We start from the raw sequence: 20,726 nt of genomic DNA, 5'->3' as shown, positions 1-20,726 counted from the left end.
TTTTCAACTCAAGATGCCTCCACTCCATGTATACGATTAGAAGTCCTTTGTGAACAAAGAAGATGATGTTCGTCTGATCGTTCTAAGTTTGTTCTTGTTACTGGTTTTCTTGTGTATACCTCACCGATTTTCCAACTGGTCTGCTGCATCACAACCCATCCCAACTGTGGGGGCGTTGGGGAGGAGGGTGAAGAAGGCTACTTTCTACAGAGTTACACTGGCATTTGGTGTTCCTACTGCCCTGGTTTCTTGTAGTCTTTCCCCAAAGCCTGATGGGAAGTGTAATTTTCATTCCTCTGGCTGATTGCAAGCACAATACTTGCTTCCATGTCCTCAATAAAACCATAACTTCCTTTTACTATTTAGGAAAGTCGGCAGGTTTCACGGTTATTGTAGGAGTGGATGGATTGCTTAGGACTAACGCCGCAATTTTGAAATGTTTTCAAAGAAGTGATTCAGAAGTTTAAGCTTTTGGTTCAAAGCCATTATCGTGAAGGAGATGAAGAAACAGTTGAAGTCGTTGGCGCATCATTGGACAATTGTCGTGAACTTCTGGATACAAAAGTAATGACATCAGCCGTGCACGATTCAACCAGGCGCACACACACCACCAGCCATCGGTGCACCCTTCCACCAGGCACACACACCACCAGCCGTCAGTACAAGCTTTCACTGGGCACACAAACCACCAGCTGTCAGTGCACGCTTCCACCAGGCACACTCACCACCAGCCGTCAGTGCACGCTTCCACCAGGCATACACACCACCAGACATCAGTGCATGATTCCACCTGGCACACACACCAACACTAGAAGTCAGTGCACGATTCCACCAGGCACACACCACCAGCCGTCAGTACACGCTTTCACTGGGCACACAAACCACCAGCTGTCAGTGCATGCTTCCACCAGGCACACACACCACCAGCCATCAGTGCATGCTTCCACCAGGCACACACACCACCAGCCGTCAGTGCACGCTTCCACCAGGTATACACACCACCAGCCATCAGTGCATGATTCCACCTGGCACACACACACACACCACCACCAGCAGTCAGTGCATGCTTCCACCAGGTATACACACCACCGGCTATCAGTGCACACTTTCACCAGGCACACACACCACCAGCGGTAAGTGCACACTTCCACCAGGCATACACACCACCAGCCGTCAGTGCACGCTTCCACCAGGCACACACACCACCAGCCGTCAGTGCACGCTTTCACCAGACACACCCACGACCAGCCATCGGTGCACGCTTCCACCAGGCATACACACCACCAGCCATCAGTGCACGCTCCCACCAGGCACACACACCACCAGCCATCAGTGCACGCTCCCACCAGGCACACACACCACCAGCCATCAGTGCACGCTCCCACCAGGCACACACCACCAGCCATCAGTGCACGCTCCCACCAGGCACACACACCACCAGCCATCAGTGCACGCTTCCACCAGGCACACACACCACCAGCCATCAGTGCACACTTCCACCAGGCACACACACCACCAGCCATCAGTGCACACTTCCACCAGGCACACACACCACCAGCCATCAGTGCACACTTCCACCAGGCACACACACCACCAGCCATCAGTGCACGCTTCCACCAGGCACACACAACACCAGCCGTCAGTGCACGCTTCCACCAGGCACACACACCACCAGCCGTCTGTGCACGCTTCCACCAGGCATACACACCACCAGCCATCAGTGCATGATTCCACCAGGCACACACAACACCAGCCGTCAGTGCACGCTACCACCAGGCACACACCACCAGCCATCAGCGCACGCTTCCACCAGGCATACACACCACCAGCAATCAGTGCATGATTCCACCTGGCCCTCACACCACCACCAGCAGTCAGTGCACGCTTCCACCAGGCACACACCACCAGCCGTCAGTGCACGCTTCCACCAGGCACACACACCACCAGCCATCAGTGCATGCTTCCACCAGGCACACACACCACCAGCCTTCAGTGCATGCTTTCACCGGACACACACACCACCAGCCGTCAGTGCACGCTTTCACCGGGCACACACACCACCAGCCGTCAGTGCACATTTTCACCAGGCATACACACCACAAGCCGTCAGTGCAATCTTTCACCAGGCACACACACCACCAGCCGTCAATGTAGCAGGCAGGCTCCTCTCAGTTTCTTGGTAAATATGTGTTCGATGTCTGGGAGGGAGTGGGTTGAGTTTCCTTAAACCATACGGAGTATGCAGGTGCAGTGTATGAACTCCTGTGTGAGTGAGTCACGCTGCCTGGGGCTCACTCACTCCACACTTGTAAATTGCACCTGCACCAGGCATTTTCTCATTTGCAAAGTTCGGCGCATGCGCACAGCTAGGCAGCCCCCACACCCCGGGAATGACTGTTTCCTACAACCAGAATGGAAACAACATTCAGAGCTATGTTCATTTGATGAAAAGAACTTAACAAAAACCATGTCCAGCTTTTGTAGATCTGGCAACTTAAACAAAACAGCAACAAAAAACAAACAAGCATTGGCATAGCCAATAGTTCTCGCTTTTTGGACCGTATAGGTATTTAGTTATGCAGCAGAATATCCTTGGTGCAACAACACCAACTGTCGCATGGCTAAACACTTATAAGGTCCCAAATGCGAGACCTATTGGCTATGCCAATGCTTGTTATAGATGGGATCTGCAGATCTGTTTGGAGTCTTACTATTTCTGCTGTATGTACCCAGTCACAGTCCCCTCTGCTGCTGTGCTGTGCTGCCCCTCTGCTGCTGTGCTGCCCCTCTGCTGCTGTGCTGCCCCTCTGCTGCTGTGCTGCCCCTCTGCTGCTGTGCTGCCCCTCTGCTGCTGTGCTGCCCCTCTGCTGCTGTGCTGCCCCTCTGCTGCTGTGCTGCCCCTCTGCTGCTGTGCTGCCCCTCTGCTGCTGTGCTGCCCCTCTGCTGCCGTGGTGCCCCTCTGCTGCCGTGGTGCCCCTCTGCTGCCGTGGTGCCCCTCTGCTGCCGTGGTGCCCCTCTGCTGCCGTGGTGCCCCTCTGCTGCCGTGGTGCCCCTCTGCTGCCGTGGTGCCCCTCTGCTGCCGTGGTGCCTCTCTGCTGCCGTTGTGCCCCCCCTCTCTGCTGCCGTGGTGCCCCCCTCTGCTGCCGTGGTGCCCCCCCTCTCTGCTGCCGTGGTGCCCCCCCTCTCTGCTGCCGTGGTGCCCCCCTCTCTGCTGCCGTGGTGCCCCCCTCTCTGCTGCCGTGGTGCCCCCCCTCTCTGCTGCCGTGGTGCCCCCCCCTCTCTGCTGCCGTGGTGCCCCCCCTCTCTGCTGCCGTGGTGCCCCTCCCCCTCTCTGCCGCCGTGGTGCCCCCCTCTCTGCTGCCGTGGTGCCCCCCCCTCTCTGCTGCCGTGGTGCCCCCCCTCTCTGCTGCCGTGTTGCCCCCCCCTCTCTGCTGCCGTGATGCCCCCCCTCTCTGCTGCCGTGATGCCCCCCCTCTCTGCTGCCGTGGTGCCCCCCCCTCTCTGCTGCCGTGGTGCCCCCCTCTCTGCTGCCGTGGTGCCCCCCTCTCTGCTGCCGTGGTGCCCTCCCTCTCTGCTGCCGTGGTGCCCCCCCTCTCTGCTGCCGTGGTGCCCCCCCTCTCTGCTGCCGTGGTGCCCCCCCTCTCTGCTGCCGTGGTGCCCCCCCTCTCTGCTGCCGTGGTGCCCCCCCTCTCTGCTGCCGTGGTGCCCCCCTCTCTGCTGCCGTGGTGCCCCCCCTCTCTGCTGCTCCCGTGGTGCCCCCCCTCTCTGCTGCTCCCGTGGTGCCCCCCCTCTCTGCTGCTCCCGTGGTGCCCCCCCTCTCTGCTGCTCCCGTGGTGCCCCCCCTCTCTGCTGCTCCCGTGGTGCCCCCCTCTCTGCTGCTGTGGTGCCCCCCTCTCTGCTGCTGTGGTGCCCCCCTCTCTGCTGCTGTGGTGCCCCCCATCTCCAGCTGTGGTGCCTTCCTCCCCCCCCCCCCCCCAGTGGTGCCCCCTCCCTTCATCCGATGTTATTTTCTCCTGTGCCCCTACTTTCCCTGGACACTGTTTATTTCTTCTTGTTCTGCTCTCCACCAGTTCTCTCCTTCAAACGTTGACGGAAAATAAGCATGGGATGCACTGTAGTTTGAAACCCAAGCATAAATGGGATAGCAAGTCTTTCCCACATCCCTGTCCTTACTGCCCTGCTAAAGTCAAGTCTTGCTCCCTATTGCTTATCCCTAGAAATATTGCTCACTGTACAGTATTCACACAATCTTCCTTTTCTGATATTTGTATATTTGTCATTGCCATCTTTACATATAATGTCCCTCTTTGAGTCCAATTTTCCATGGACATGGTACTCTTGCTTGGGGTGGGGTGGGTTGATGGCGTGTGTGTGTTTTTTTTTGCTGCTGTTGGCTGTACTGTGCCTCTTTATGTTGCTATGGGGAGTGTGCCCTGTTGCTATTCCTGCTGTGCGTTTACTCTGTGTAAATTACACATATGACTTTTGTGATTGAAACTGAAAACATACACTCAAAACACATTTTAAATACAACTTCGAATTTACTTTTATTAACTCAGTAATACAAAGCTACTAATTACTGTCGAAAAGGGGAGTTTATAAATCTGTTTTACCGTTTACCCTTAATACTAAAGCATATACTTTTGTCGTTTCAGTGGAAAGTTCGGAGAACGCTAGCCTTCTCTATCCATGAGATCGCTGTGGTTCTTGGAGATAAACTCACGGCTGCAGATCTGGTTCCAGTCTTCAACGGGTTTTTAAAAGATTTAGATGAAGTTAGGATTGGTGTTCTTAAACACTTGTATGATTTTTTAAAGGTAAGCATTGCATGCATACGTATGTGGGGTTAATTATCAGATGAGTTTTGAACATTGGATTTTTCACTACTCTTTACAGATGGGTTTTGTACACCAATAAGTACAGTTACATATGCTGCGGTAATATTTGAAACCTAAATTGCAGTTGTAAATTAATATAGTGAACTATTGCTTAGGAATGTTTTTTTTTTTTTTTAAATGGAACCTTCCCATATTAGCGGATACATTTACAATGAGTTGACCTATCTGCAGAATACGTTGTGAACTGTATGGATAAGCTATGTGTAGATAGAAACGGGTTTTAGTGAACAGGAAGTTATGGCGCTCTAGCACTATTGACGTAAACTCAGTGTTTCTGAACAAAGGTAGGGATGGTGCTGTCCGGAAGGGGAGACCCTCAAACCCCTCAATCTGTGCAGAAAAACCTCACAATCACAAATTAACAAAATTCCTGCGCACTCCTAATCAATCAGAAAAACATGTAGCTGAGTATGTAGAATTAAAGGAACCAATCCAACGATGAAGTCTTTGCTTTTGTCTTTTCTTTTAATCGATCATCAGGCATGAATTACAAACAGCCAGCCGACACGTGTTTCGTTGTAGAATATGTGTTCTACAACTCTTCAGGGCTCCGTGGCTGTATCCAAAATCAGAGAGCCCACATCCGGTGATAATTCCAACCCGGCAGGTAACTAAATTCTTGGCAATCAATGTTCTGAAAAGATGAATACAGGCCAGTAGGCCGAACGGAAATATAAATGACCCCAAAACAAATTAATCGTAACCCGCCGGGTTGGAATTTATCACCGGATGTGGGCTCTCCGATTTTGTATACAGCCACGAAGCCCTGAAGAGTTGTAGAACACATATATTCTACAACAAAACACGTGTCGGCTGGCTGTTTGTAATTCATGCCTGATGATCGATTAAAAGAAAAGACAAAAGCAAAGACGTGCAAAAGATGTGCTGCTGGATGCCCAGTTCAGAGAAACGCTCTCGGCCCGCGTTTTACAATATTTCGAAGAGAATAACCATACTGCCTCCACCCCGCAATTAAAATGGGATGCATTTAAAGTCGTCACGAGAGGTCATTGCCTGGGAATGCGGAAGCAGATAGAGGGAGAGCTGACACGGGTCGAATCTGACCTGCTGACGGGGGAGCAGGAGGCGGTGGAGGGAGATGATGAGACCTTGATGGCGGCCAGGGAGCAACACACACAACTACTAGATAGGCTGAAAAATTTAAACTCTGCTGCCCACTCAGTGCGTACTCATCACCTTGGGGACAAGCCTGGTAGATTGCTATCGTGGTTGATCAGGCGGGACACCTAGACCACTCCGATAACGTCCATTTGCACAGCTCAAGGCACCACTGTATACACACAGAGGGCTATACACGAAGCCTTCACGACACTATGAGGGCCTTTACCGTTCTCGTCTACGGGTCTCCACTGCCGACATCTCAACATATCTGTTTGCCTTACCCCTGCCAGAAATCAATGACACACAACGTGACGATCTGGGTGCACCACTCACGTCGGAGGAACTCCGAACTGCCATTTTTTCCCTCTCCAATGGTAAATCCCCGGGGCCTGACAGACTACCCGCGGAGTTTTACAAAACATATTCTATTATCCTAATTCCTGAGCTACTGCGTATGTTCGAGGCGGCAATCACTGATTCTGCTCTTCCGCCTACACTGAACGAGGCGAACCTAATATCTCTTCTAAAGCCGGGCAGAGACGAGGTCAATATGGGTTCGTTTAGGCCGCTGGCCCTCCTCAACATAGATTACAATATCCTGGCATCTGTGTTAGCCCAGCGACTGGCACCCTTGGTGCCTTCTCTTGTCCATACTGACCAAAACGGTTTTGTACCAACTCGCAGCACGTCGTACAACATCAGAAGTCTGTTTCGGGTACAGAGTCTAGCCACGCCCTGATGGCCTCATTCGCGGTGCCTAATACTCGATCTCGAGAAGGCGTTCGATTCTGTGGAATGGCCCTACCTAGTGTCGGTGCTGCGGAAATATGACCTGGGCGACGACTTTCTCCAGATGGTGGAACTTTTGTACCAGAGACCCACAGTACGTGTTCGTACGGGCAGGCTGCTCTCTGGCCCGATTCGGGTATACAGAGGTACCAGACAGGGGTGTCCCCTTTCGCCCCCCCAATCTTCGCCCTCATGATGGAGCCCTTAGCAGCTCAACCTCGAGCCTCCGGTGACGATTGGGGCATCCCTCTGGCTGACGGGATCCATGCGGTGTTGCTGTATGCCGACGACCTGCTGCTTTATATCAGGGACCTGACGTGCTTCCCACCGGCACTCACCCACATCTTCCGTGTATTCGGAGAGATGTCGGGTCTTAAGGTTAATTGGTCAAAGTCAGGAGTGTATTCCTTTGATGCCGCAACGCCAGAATGTGCCATTACGGTACTGAGTGAACGACTTGTCTGGTACCCAACCACTTTACGTTATCTGGGGATATATATATATGTTCGAGGCATGTGGGCTGCTAAATTCATATCTTAGCATTAGATCGCCGCCTAGTGTTGGGTCCGGATGATCGCACATTGTTGTCCTGGAAGAGTCTTCGAAGTATCCTGAGATAGGTGGCTCCTCCCCTGGACTACAGTGCGCATGGGCATCGGCTCCATCCCCAGATTGTTTTTTTCCGCCATTGGGTTCGGATGCGGTCTCGACGTCTCTCTGTCGGAACCGAGAAAAACTAACTTTTTACGGCCAAAAGGCCTTGTATTCTTTGCGTCGGTATTGTTTGCGCACGGTCTTGAGTTCTTCCGTCTCTTGGAGTCGGAATCAACGGAGTGCTTGCACTCTTCGGACATCGAGGCCTTCTCATCGCGACACGACGCAACTTTCCAGCATGGAGCGGAGTCCGTTTAAGTACTGTCTGCTCTGTGGGTCCAAATACCCACATATCGACGTGCACCCGGTCTGTAACAAATGCCTTTCACCAGACCATAATGAAGACAACTGCAGGGCCTGCGCGAAATTCAGGTCAAAGAAGACACTCGAGCTTCGGCGCGCGGTGTGCCTTGAGGCCAGACAAGCGGCCCCGGATCCAGAAAACATCTTCGGCGACCGAGAAGAGGAGGACCAGAGCCATCATCTTCAAATCTCCCCGCCCGAGACGGAGGTCGAGGCAGATCCGGAAGACGACGACGGAGTCGTGGATCAAGGCCTTGAATACGTCGACGAGGTAGGGGACGTCGAAGAGATTTATGGGACCGCGGAAGATAGCTCAGGGGACGAGCTATGCCCCGAAGGTTACGAAAATCAAGATCGGGTCACGGGATCGCCTGTCGGCCTTACCCAAGACCCCGTACCGCAAGCCACGGCCCTGCCTTCAGGCCCGGCCACGGACATACTTGCTGCGCAGCCCGTATCGAAACCGAAACTGAAACATACGGTATCGACTACACCTAAAATGGCCGACCCGAAAACTAAACCGAAACTTATCGATTCGAGCGACCCTAAGATGGCGGCCGTACCACCAAAAACGACTACACCCGCTGCTTCATCGACTCCGTCGACCTCCGGTCCACAAAAGTCGAAGAAATCTGTCGATTCCACAGGGTTGAAATCGGCGCCAGAGGAGGGATCCTCTAAGAAGGGTGGTCGGCACGGGTCAACCGCTGCGACGCCGTCAAAGCCCGCCAAAGCCAGCGACACGGCTCCGGTTCCGACTGGGATTCCGTTAGTCGGACGCGTGGTGGTGACGGAGCCGACAAAATCACACGGATCGAAGGCTGGCACATCTGCGCATCGGTCCAAGGACTCTGGGTCGGCGGCTGCGGCATCATCGTCCAAAACTCAGAAGGGCCGACAGGACGTCGGATCCGAGGGCAAGGTCAAGACCTCCTCGTCGGCGCCAAAGGCCACTGTAAGTGACGCGTCCCCCATCGCCTCTTCACTACAGAGAATCAGGGAGAAGGCCTCTGCTACGCCGGCTCCGATGCCATCGCCACAGAAGCCGATGGACATTCCGGTGAAGCCTGCGGGTAAACTTCTCTTCCTTCTGCCGCCAAAAGAGACGCCAAAGGCCTTTTCAACGAAATCGACGCCAAAGAAGTCGGATTCTTCAACGGCAGGGGCACTTTCAAGTCGGGTACTCGACTCTGAAGAGGATTCTGAGCGTTTTATCGACGCAGACACGGGCAAATTGACCCTTTACAAGAGGAGGATCACTTCACAGCCAGTGGACTCTTATGTCATCCCCCTAAAGAAAAAAAGGCTTCCTCAAGACGCTTCAGGCCTCATGGAACCTATCCAGCCTCCTCCAAGAAGGAGCCCAACTCCTTCCCCAGAACACTCTGAGGGTGAGGGATATGTTGAAGATGACCAATACACTTTCCCCATCAATGAACCAGATGCACAGCCGGATTCATATGATGACATTGGTGACCAAGGCACCCAAGATGTGGGGCAAGACCCACAGCCTTTCACTGCACGTGCATCCCCAACAGAGGATTCTGCGGGTTTTCATGCACTCATTGAAAGGGCAGCTGCTAATCATGATGTGGACATGCATGCTGACCCAGTAGAAGAAGACTTTCTATTTGACACTTTTTCAGTCTCTGAACGGACAGTAAAGACACTGCCTATGCTCAAAGGGGTCCTCAAACATGCTGCGGACATCTTTAAGGAACCTACCAGGGCGAGAGTGGTCAATCCACATATCGAAAAGAAGTACAGACCAGCACCTGCAGACCCTGCATACATTCGGGGACAGTTGCCGCTTGACTCCCTGGTGGTCGCAAATGCCCGCAAAAGGGCCAACTCCCAAACAACGGGTGAAGCTCCTCCCCCGGATAAGGAGTCCAAGGTGCTAGAGGCAGGAGGCAAAAGGGTAGCTGCACAGGCTGCCAATTTTTGGCGTATTGCAAATACACAGGCACTCTTGGCACGTTATGATAGGGCGCATTACGACACCCTAAAGCGGGTTTTAGAACACCTGCCTTCGCAGTTTCAAGAGGGCACCAAACTGCTTATAGAAGAGGGAAAACTGATCTCCAACGCAGCCATAAAGTGTGCACTTGATGCCGCAGACACAGCAGCTAGGGCCATTAACACTAGCGTCATGCTGAGACGACAGGCGTGGCTCCGCATATCGGGGTTTAAACCTGACATTCAGACAACCATACTTAATCAGCCAGTCAATCCTGATAGACTGTTTGGTCCAGATGTGGACACCACCCTAGAAAAAATTAAGAAAGACACCGAAACTGCTAAGTCTATGGGGGCCCTACAATCACAACAGTTTCGTGGCAACAATTTTCGTCGCTCAGGTGCACGTGGAGTCACCAGAGGACAGATGGGTCAACAATCACAATTCTCTAGAGGTGGAGCACAATCCTCGTACCCCAAACAGAACAAGGGGGGTTACCGAGGAAACCGCACCAGAGGACGTGGCAGAGGGAACAACAACTCCCGCTCCTCTGCCCCAAGCAAACAGTGACTCTCTGTCACTGCCCCCCGACCACTTAACACCTGTCGGGGGGAGACTACAGCAGTTCTTGCCCGTCTGGAGAAACATCACCACAGACAGGTGGGTGCGACAACTTGTCCAGTACGGTTATTGTCTAGAGTTAAAATCCACTCCACCCAACATCCCACCAAGGCAACGGCCTATGTCCGCAGAGCACTTGCACTTATTGCAGCAGGAAGTAGTGGTGATGCTGCAAAAAGGCGCAATCGAGCTCGTGCCAGTAGAGGAGGAAGGCACAGGGGTATATTCCCTGTACTTCCTTATTCCGAAGAAGGACGGATCTCTCAGGCCCATTCTAGATCTACGTCCCCTCAACCTGTATATACTGTCAGAACATTTCCATATGCTCACACTGCAACAGATTCTTCCCTTGTTAAACCAAGGGGACTTCTTAGCAACCTTAGACCTCAAGGATGCTTATTTCCACATACCACTACACCCGTCCCACAGAAAATACCTCAGGTTCACTATCCAAGGCAGGCATTATCAGTTCCAGGTCCTACCCTTCGGAGTGACCACAGCCCCAAGAGTGTTTACCAAGTGTCTGGCGACAGTAGCAGCGCACCTCAGGAGGCAGAACATCCATGTCTACCCCTACCTGGACGACTGGCTCGTTCAAGCCAAGTCGGAACAACAGTGCGCCGCGGACATGTCGACTACCATTCACCTCCTTCACGATCTAGGTTTCTCGTTGAACTACCCAAAGTCGCATCTTCAGCCGGCACATGTCCGGCAGTTTCTAGGTGCGACGATCAATACCCTGACGGCCATGGCTCAACCAAACCAAGTCAGGATAAACAGCATGCAGTCTCTGACCCAGAAGTTCAGACCACAACACTCACTTCCAGCGAGAGTGTTCATGCAGTTGATAGGCATGATGGCCTCCTGCATCTTCATAGTCCCTCACGCACGGTTGCATATGCGCCCGCTCCAGGAGTGCTTAGCAAATCAGTGGACACAGGCTCATGGACAATTAACAGACCTAGTGTTGGTTACCAGTCGGGCATACGACTCTCTGCATTGGTGGACTCCACACAACCTTTGCAAGGGCCGACTGTTCCAGGAGCCAGTGCCACAGATTACCCTGACAACGGACGCATCTCTCCGGGGATGGGGAGCTCATCTGCTCACTTACACAGTGCAGGGACTATGGACGACGCAGCAACAGAAGATGCACATCAACTATCTAGAACTGATGGCAATCTTCATGGCGCTCAAGTCCTTCATTGTACATCTGTGCAACAAGGTAGTGTTAGTCCGGACGGACAACATGACCGCGATGTACTACATTCAAAAGAAGGGAGGCACCCACTCGCCACAGCTGTCTCATCTGGCTCAGGGCATGTGGCGGTGGGCCATTCAGAGGAACATCTTCCTCATGGCAGAACACCTCCCGGGCAAGGACAATCAGATGGCGGATGCACGAGTGGGAGTTACACCCATCTGTACTCCACCCGTACTTCCAGCAGTGGGGTCATCCGGAGATAGACCTGTTTGCAACAAAAGAAAACGCAAAATGCCAACACTTTGCCGCCAGGTTCCCTCACCCACAGTCGCAGGGGAATGCGATATGGATGAACTGGTCAGGCAAATTTGCGTACGCTTTTCCGCCAGCCCCTCTGATACCGCTGGTGGCAAGAAAGCTAAGGCAGCACTCGATGACTCTCATCCTGGTTGCTCCAACGTGGGCGCGCCAAGCATGGTACACCACGTTCCTCGAACTCTCAGTGGTGCCGCATCAAAGACTGCGCCTCACGCCCAGACTTTTAACGCAGAACCATGGAGACATTCAGCATCCAGATCCGCAACAGCTCAACCTGGCGATCTGGCTCCTGAAGTCCTAGAGTTTGGATACCTCCACCTACCTCCAGAAGGCATGGACATCATCAAGGAGGCAAGAAAGCCTACTACCAGAGCATGCTATGCTGCAAAATGGAAGCGTTTTGTCATTTACTGTACAGCCAATGACATCAACCCGCTAGATGCATCTATCCCTAACATCATTTGCTATCTGCTACATCTTTACAAGTGCAATCTAGCGTTCACTTCTATTCGGATACATCTATCCGCCATCGCAGCTTATCTTCAGAATAGGCAGCATCTCTCTGTCTTCAGGGTGCCTGCCATTAAAGCTTTCCTTGAAGGTCTGAAACGAGTCATTCCCCCAAGAACACCGCCAGCTCCGGTGTGGAACCTCAATGTGGTCCTCACCAGACTGATGGGACCACCCTTTGAGCCACTGCACTCATGTGAACTCCAGTTCCTAACGTGGAAAGTAGCTTTCCTCATTGCTATTACGTCACTGAGGCGTGTTAGTGAGCTACAAGCGCTCACAATCCAAGAGCCATTCATTCAGATTCATCCAAATAGGGTAGTGCTACGTACTAACCCCAAATTCCTTCCGAAGGTGGTGTCACAGTTTCATCTCAACCAAACTATTGACTTACCGGCATTCTTCCAAAACCCACAAACGGTAGCGGAAAGAATGCTCCATACGTTAGACGTACGGAGGGCGTTGATGTACTACATAGACAGAACACAACACTTTAGAAAAACAAAACAACTTTTTGTTGCCTTCTCACCACAGCACAAAGGCAACCCTATTTCCAAAGCAGGAATAGCCAGGTGGATCGTTAAGTGCATCCAAATCTGTTATCAAAAGGCCAAGCGCACTTTAACGATACCCCCAAGGGCGCACTCCACACGCAAATTGGGGGCATCCATGGCTTTCCTGGGGAACATTCCTTTAGAAGACATTTGCAGAGCAGCCACGTGGGTTACCCCACATACCTTTACAAAACACTACTGTGTTGATGTGCATTCCAAGCAGCAAGCTGCTGTAGGACAGGCTGTTCTCAAGACACTTTTTCAGGTTTCTGCAGCTGGCACGGGCAACCGCCGCTGATGGAGGGACTGCTATGTATTCTATGCTAAGATATGAATTTAGCAGCCCACATGCCTCGAACTGAATATGCTACTTACCAGTATGCATCTGTTCTTGGCATGTAGGGCTGCTAACATTCATATCGCCCACCCTCCTCCCCGGTGCCTGTCGCAGCTGCAGATATACTATTGTATTCAATCATTAGCATGGACATCCTATACACTTTTCACTCCATCTTCTGCCACAATGGCGAAAAACAATCTGGGGATGGAGCCGATGCCCATGCGCACTGTAGTCCAGGGGAGAAGCCACCTATCTCAGGATACTTCGAAGACTCTTCCAGGACAACAATGTGCGATCATCCGGACCCAACACTAGGCGGCGATCTAATGCTAAGATATGAAGCCTACATGCCCTACATGCCAAGAACAGATGCATACTGGTAAGTAGCATATTCAATCGAGACCCCACCGATGTATTGGAAGGCAATTTAATAGGGCAATCTCATCGCTCACGGCGCAGGTCGCCTTCTGGAACTCTCTCCCACTGAATGTCCCGAGCCGAATCACCCTGACGAAAATGATAGCGTTGCCTACATTGTTGTACTTCTATGCCAATCTGCCAGTCTATGTCCCTACCCGTATATTTCGTGAGTTGGAGACACTGATCAGAAGGCTGATATGGAACACGGGGCGACCCAGGGTAGCGCTGAAGACGCTGTATTCGTCAGTGGAAAATGGAGGACTAGCTGTCCCTAATCAGGAGATCTACTACCTTGCTGCGCAGCTGCAGTGGGTGACCTACTGGCTGAGCGGGAAAAATCTAGGAGACACTGCCACAGACACGGTAGTCATGACAACTGCAGAAGTACACATACTTTTTCACCCGTTGGCTAGAATCCGCTGCCCTGCCCAGCTGCACCTGGTGGTGGCACGGAAGTGTTACATGAGGAGTCTGAAACTCACAAGCCTTACCAAGCCGTATGCTCCGGTTCTGCCATTGCTGGGGACACCTTGGGTAAACGGCGCGCTCACGGAAGCGGCACTAAGCAGTTGGGCACGGGTTGAATTAGACACGCTGGGGGACCTGTTTGCGGAGGGTGCCCTAATCCCGTTCGAAGCGCTAGACGCAGACACGGGGCTGCCTGCGGGGCAATTCCTAACACACGCAACACTCATACACACGCTAACGCAGGCCTGGAGTAACCTTATGGAAGAACTGCCGACCCACTTGCTAATTCAATACTTACATGTGATGGGGAATGGATCCCACGTGGTGCACTGGCTCGCACAGGCCTTACACACACACACACACACACACACAATTCTCCCCACAGAGTTTACGAGATAAATGGACTGAAGACAGGGGACGGGACTGGACCGACAAAGAATGGGCGATGGTACTAGCCGGAGCACTTAACATCCCGCGCAATTCTCGCTTCAAACCATTCAATACTGCATCATCCATCGAGCATACTTATCCCCAGATAAGATAAACCGCTATTTTGGGCTCACTACTTCGGCATGCCCAGGTGCGGACTAGCAGATGCAGGCTTCTTGCATATGCTCTGGGCCTGCCCTTTTCTACACGACTACTGGAAGGCTGTATCGACCTCCCTATCGGTAGGGACAGGGGGAGGTTTACCACACACATGGAATGCTTGTCTACTGGGCCTTTATAGGCGGACAAAGCAGACGAAGGTCCCGGCTAGATTTTGGGACCTTGGTTTAATACCAGCGAAAAGACTTATTACTAAGCGCTGGAAACACGGCCAGCCTCCGAGGACGATACACTGGCGCAACTCCTTAGATAACTGGACAAGAGCGGAGAGTGTGGCCCTGCACAGGGAAGAAACAGCGGGGCTCCGCATGTATCCCATAGCCCAGGTCTGGGATGACACCTTGGCCGCTTTCCACTGGGCGTGTCTGCAGGGAGGTATTACATAGACACACTCCCCTTTGATCACTGCCCCGGTGATCACGCCGGAGCCGGAGGCTGCCCAGCGTGACAAACCTGCGCTCACAATTCTATAGGAGGGCAGACTTGGTTGGCAAACACTCAATGAGTAGACCGGAGGAGTCCCGAGGGATGCGACCTCCCTGGCACTGGAGGGGATGCCGTGGCTGCCCCTCTCGGTTCCACCTCCGCGCGGGCCTGCCCCTCCCCTCCCCTCCCCTCCCCTGCCCACCCCTCCCCTCCTCTCCCCTGCCCACCCCTCCCCTCCTCTCCCCTGCCCACCCCTCCCCTCCTCTCCCCTGCCCACCCCTCCCCTCCCCTCCTCCCTCCCCTCTCCCCTCCTCCCTCCCCTCCCCTCCTCTCTCCCCTCCTCCCTTCCCTCCTGCCTTCCCTCCCCTCCTGCCTTCCCTCCCCTCCTGCCTTCCCTCCCCTCCTGCCTTCCCTCCCCTCCTGCCTTCGCTCCCCTCCTGCCTTCGCTCCCCTCCTGCCTTCCCTCCCCTAATGCCATCCCCTCCCCTCCTCCCTTCCCTTCCCTCCCCTCCTCCCTTCACTTCCCTCCCCTCCTCCCTTCACTTCCCTCCCCTCCTCCCTTCCCTCCCCTCCTCCCTTCCCTTCCCTCCCCTCCTCCCTTCCCTTCCCTCCCCTCCTCCCTTCCCTTCCCTCCCCTCCTCCCTTCCCTCCCCTCCCCTCCCCTCCTCCCTCCCCTCCCCTCCTCCCTCCCCTCCCCTCCTCCCTTCCCTCCCCTCCTCCCTTCCCTCCCCTCCCCTCCCTCCCTTTCCTCCCTCCCTTCCCTCCCTCCCTTCCCTCCCTCCCTTCCCTCCCTTTCCTCCCTCCCTTTCCTCCCTCCCTTCCCTCCCTCCCTTCCCTCCCTTTCCTCCCTTCCATCCCTTTCCTCCCTTCCCTCCCTTTCCTCCCTTTCCTCCCTTCCCTCCCTTTCCTCCCTCCCCTCCCCTCCTCTCCTCCCTTCCCTCCCCTTCTCCCTTCCCTCCCCTCCTCCCGTACATTGATGTATGAAGTACATGACCAAACACGCTGTCGGACTCAGAATGACCTGACCCTTTTTTCTGTTGTATACCTTTCAACCGGAATGGCACCACTTAGCCGGCCCGCACCCAATATAGTTTGCTGGTAGTAAGCCTGATTGCTTACAAGTGGTCCCGATTATTCCTGAACTGTATGCTCATTGTCGAAGGTGCCCTAACCCAGATGTTAGAACTGCAGGACACGAGTGACGACCACTGTTATCTTAGCGAACTGTTATTGATTATACGTATCTTTGCACAGCTGTGTTTGACATTCTTGCCATGTTATTCCTCATATTGCATGTGGGGAACGGATACGGAAAACAAGTGTACCCTGAAACAGCCCCTGTTTCTTTCTTTTTTTTTTTATTCTGTCATGTAGTCTCATATAAGAAATGCAATAAAAAAATATTCAAACAAAAAAATGCTGTGACATATCTTTACCTTGTATCTATATTGGACAATCTCCATAGTTCACAGTGACGTCCATTTCGTATTACTAGGTTGTCAATCAGACTGCAAGCAGCTTTGGTGCCTTTCTTTTTGTCCACTTTTACCATGTTATTTATGATTGAAGCTTTATCCTTTAAATTTTTCATGGTCCTCTTCTGCCAGCATTTGCTGGTGCCTTTCCTCTCAGTTTATATGAACACTTTTTTGGCTCGTTTTTCCTCTTGTGATTCTTTACAAAGAGCAGTATAGCATTTTCAGTTTCAGGGAAAATGTTCCTTTCTATGTGGCCTCCCCTATCTGAAAGAAACATGTAGTGATAGATTCCTTACCTTAGAATTACCCCCAGGCGTCAGACTGGATCCTTTTAGTCAGCAGTACCTCTGTGCTTCGGAAGGTGGCGTAGTGGGGCTCCGTTTCAGTTGTTGGCGCTGTGGTCGATGACATCGCAGCAGCTACTTAGACTCCACCCTCGCGCACTGACGTCCGTTTTCTTTTTCCGTGCCAGCAAGCGCAGATCCGGAGAGAGCGGTACCCACAGTAAATGTTTGACTGAGCTTTTTCGAGGCTTTTTGTCTCCATTCTTTTGAGTCGATCGACTCCTGGTGTCGTAGGGATGCCCGGCTTCAAGAACTGCAGGGACTGTCACTGCATGATGTCGGTGACGGACCCGCACCATGTGTGTCTCTACTGCCTGCGGCGCGACCACGACCCCAAGTTGTGCCCCGACTGCCGGGCCATGGCGCGGAAGACTTTGCGGAAGCGGTCCCAAACGTTGCTGGAAGCCTGGCAGTCTGCTCTGTGCCGCTCAAGGCCCCGGTCCCATGGGAGGTCGAGGGATTGGTCACGGAGTCGTCATCATCGTTCGTCTTGATCGAAGTCTTCGCACTCTGGGTCGGGTAAGTCGAAGCATTCCAAGAAGAAGTCAAAGAAGCGTTGCGGCTTTTCGCCCGTCCTGGCTGAGGGTGCGGGCGGTGCCACCCCTGCGGCTCCGGCGGAGACCGCGACGTCGCCGCCGGCCTACCCACCCTTTCTGGGTCCGTCTGCGACGCCTTCCAGGGTGCAAGAATTTCTTGCCATGGCCGTCTGGTCCTGACGAAGCGCCTTTGGACCCAGCGGGCCCGACTGGGGGACCTGCACTTCCATCGCCGGCGGCTCTGGCTCCAGCGCAGCCGGCTTCGGCTCTGCAGGACCCCCTCTGGATCCAGGCAGGTTGACCTTACAACACCTCCACCGATGTCAACCCCTGTCCCCCCTTCTCCCGTCGTCCAGTGCTACCGGCGACGTCGTCCCTTGTGTCACCTCGAAGCGGACACAACACCGATCCCGACGACGTTCTTCTATCCCCGTGTCCGTCCTCCTTATTTTCAGCCTGTTGTGCAGACTTCGGAGGAAGGAGATAACTGGGAGGGGTCTGAGGACCCTCTCACACAGCAGTGTGACTATGACTCGGACTGGGCAGAGGAATTGGGGGATGCCAGTGGTCTTGACACCTCTCCTGACCATGGCATGCTGTCTCCTCCTACTGTGGCTACGGAAAAAGCCGCAAGTTACGCAGTGGTGTTGAGTCGGGCGGCCGTGGCCCACCACCTCGAACTCCCTACAGTGGCCGTCAAGACTAACCTCCTGACAGAAGTGCTACAGCTGAAGCGTCCTCTTTGAAGCCCTTGCTGCCCTTTAATGACGCACTTTCTGACGTTCTTTTGGGCACTTGGTCCAGGAACAACACGGGCTCCTGTGGACAGGAACGTGGGCCGATTTCATCGCCCGCTCCAGGTGCTCTCCTCTTTCTCTCCCAACACCCCACCCCTGAGAGCTTGGTTGTCCAAACCTCTGATTCCCAGAGCGTGTACCTTTCTGTTCCTCCCGATAGGGAATCCAAGAAGCTGGAGCAGGTAGGCAAGAAGCTGTTTTCATCTGCCAGGTTAGGGCTGTGGTCGGTGAACACTGCATGCCTCTTGGGTTGTTATTCCCACTCTGTGTGGGACAGGGTTGCGCAGGTGCTGCCTGCCTGCCTGTCCGGAAGAGGTCTGGACAGTCCTCTCCCAAGCTGTGGCAGCAGGGGAGATGCAGCTGCGTTCACCATTCGTTGTTGGCTTGACACCGCCAACTCACTGGGCAGGGTGATTTCCACGACGGTGGCGCTTCGGCGCCATGCCTGGCTGAGGACAACTGGCTTTTCAGGGGATGTCCAGAACACACTGATGGACATGCTCTTTGATTACATTCGCCTTTTCGGCTACAAGGCAGATAGTGCGTTGGAGCGTTTTAAGGACTCATGGGCTACGGCGAAGTCCTGGCGCCTGTCGGACGCTCGCACACCTCCACCTTCTGCTTTTCGCTCCTTTTGTAGCCACGGAAGGGGTGCCCCGACACGTTAGTTTCAGAGCCACAGACCTTTTCAACAACAACCTCCGCGCGGAAGTGGGAACCGCCGAGGCACGTCAGGGGGCCAGCGAGCTGGTCAGCCCAGCTCCATCCCGCAGCATCCACCTCGAAGCCTTCCTAGTCCGAACTTTCAGGTTCATCAAATGCCAGTGGGTGGCAGGATTCTCCAACATCTCCCTCAATGGCGCACCATCATCTCGGACAGGTGGGTGCTGCAAATAGTCCGAAGGGGCTACTTCCTCCCCTTCGAGACTACCCTTCCAGCCATACCACCTCAGCACCACCGCATGTCGGGGCACCATCTTGCGCTTCTTCAGCAGGAAGTCACGGCCCTCTTGGCCAAGGGTGCCATCAAGCGCATTTCTGGGCCAGAAGAAGTTTGTGGTTTTTATTCCCACTACTTTCTGGTCCCCAAGAAAGACAAGGGCCTGCATCCTATCTTTGACCTCAGAAATGTGAACCGCTTCCTCAGTAAGGAGAAGTTCAAGATGTTGACGCTAGCTCAGGTCTTGTCTGCCCTAGAGACTGGATGGTAGCGTTGGACTTGCAGTAAGCATATTTCCACATCCCTGTCCTGCCGGCCCACCGGCGTTACCTGCGATTCACGGCAGGCTACAAGCACTTTCAGTTTACTGTGTTCCCCTTTGGTCTTACCAGCACCCCTCAGGTGTTCACAAAAGTGATGGCGGTGGTTGCAGCTCATCTGCGCAGATCAGGGGTTCCAGTCTTCCCCTATCTCGACGACCGGTTGTTGAAGGCGGGCTCGCCCCAGGCAGTCCTCTACCACCTCCAGACTACAGCTGACCTCCTGCATTTGCTGGGTGTGGCAAGTCGAATAAGTAGAAGGACACTGGTTGTAGTTGAGTTAAGGTTGACAATCATTTTCATAAGTAGTGTAGGAAAGACAGCTACCCCAGCCACAGCTCACTCCACGCTCTTCAAGCTGTTCTCTTCGCCTGGGCGCTCACCTTAGAACCTTCACCGCTGTGACATTCAAAATGATGTCACTAGCGGTGTGTTCCATGTTGATTGCAGGGGAGAAGGTGCAATGGTGTGGCAAGGCTCCTCCCCCCCCCCCCCCCCCCATGCGGAAGATACCACACTGGGGTTCTCCATCAACGTGCCGAAGTCACACCTCAATACCTCTCAGAAGCTCCTCTTCATCGGAGCGTTCTGGACTCTGCACAGTTTTGGGTTTATTCTCCCAAGCAGCGAGTCCGGGATATTCTGGCTATGATTCCGATCTTTCAGCCTCTATCCCGGGTTTCGGTCAGGATGACGCTACAGCTCCTAGGCCTAATGGCCTCCTGCATCCTGCTAGTGGATCATGCCAGGTGGCACATGTGGGCTCTACAGTGGGACCTGAAGTTCCAGTCGGCACGGCATCAGGGCAACCTGTCCGATCACATCCAGATCTCGGAGGGAACTGCACAACAACTGCAGTGGTGGCTCACGAATCGCAATTGGGTCAATGGCATATCCCTCTCCTTTCCCCAACCGGAACACACAGTTGTGACAGACGCATCCCTTCTGGGATGGGGCGGCCACATGGGAGAGGCGGAGATCAGAAGCCTCTGGTCTCCGGCGGAGTCCGGGCTCCGCATCAACCTTCTGAAGTTTTGGGCGATCCGGCTTGCACTGAAGGCATTCCTTCCCTCTGTCCGGGAAAGAGTAGTGCAGGTGTTCACGGACAACACCAC

General features: G+C 53.7%; 1 protein-coding gene across 5 annotated transcripts in view; it reads left to right on the top strand.

The window, feature by feature from the left end:
- PPP4R1 (protein phosphatase 4 regulatory subunit 1) overlaps positions 1-20,726 on the top strand; it is a 689,584-nt gene that overhangs the window by 568,758 nt on the left and 100,100 nt on the right. For all 5 annotated transcript variants that reach the window (XM_078688139.1, XM_078688143.1, XM_078688140.1 and 2 more), the window contains one exon: positions 4,656-4,817. In XM_078688139.1, the coding sequence (XP_078544265.1) occupies positions 4,656-4,817 (162 nt within the window). The remainder of the gene's footprint in view (positions 1-4,655; positions 4,818-20,726) is intronic.

Source organism: Lissotriton helveticus, chromosome 4_1 (genome assembly GCF_964261635.1).
Source record: "Lissotriton helveticus chromosome 4_1, aLisHel1.1, whole genome shotgun sequence".
In the NCBI taxonomy this organism is placed as follows: Eukaryota; Metazoa; Chordata; class Amphibia; order Caudata; family Salamandridae; genus Lissotriton; species Lissotriton helveticus.
This window is presented reverse-complemented; position numbering and strand designations above follow the sequence as displayed.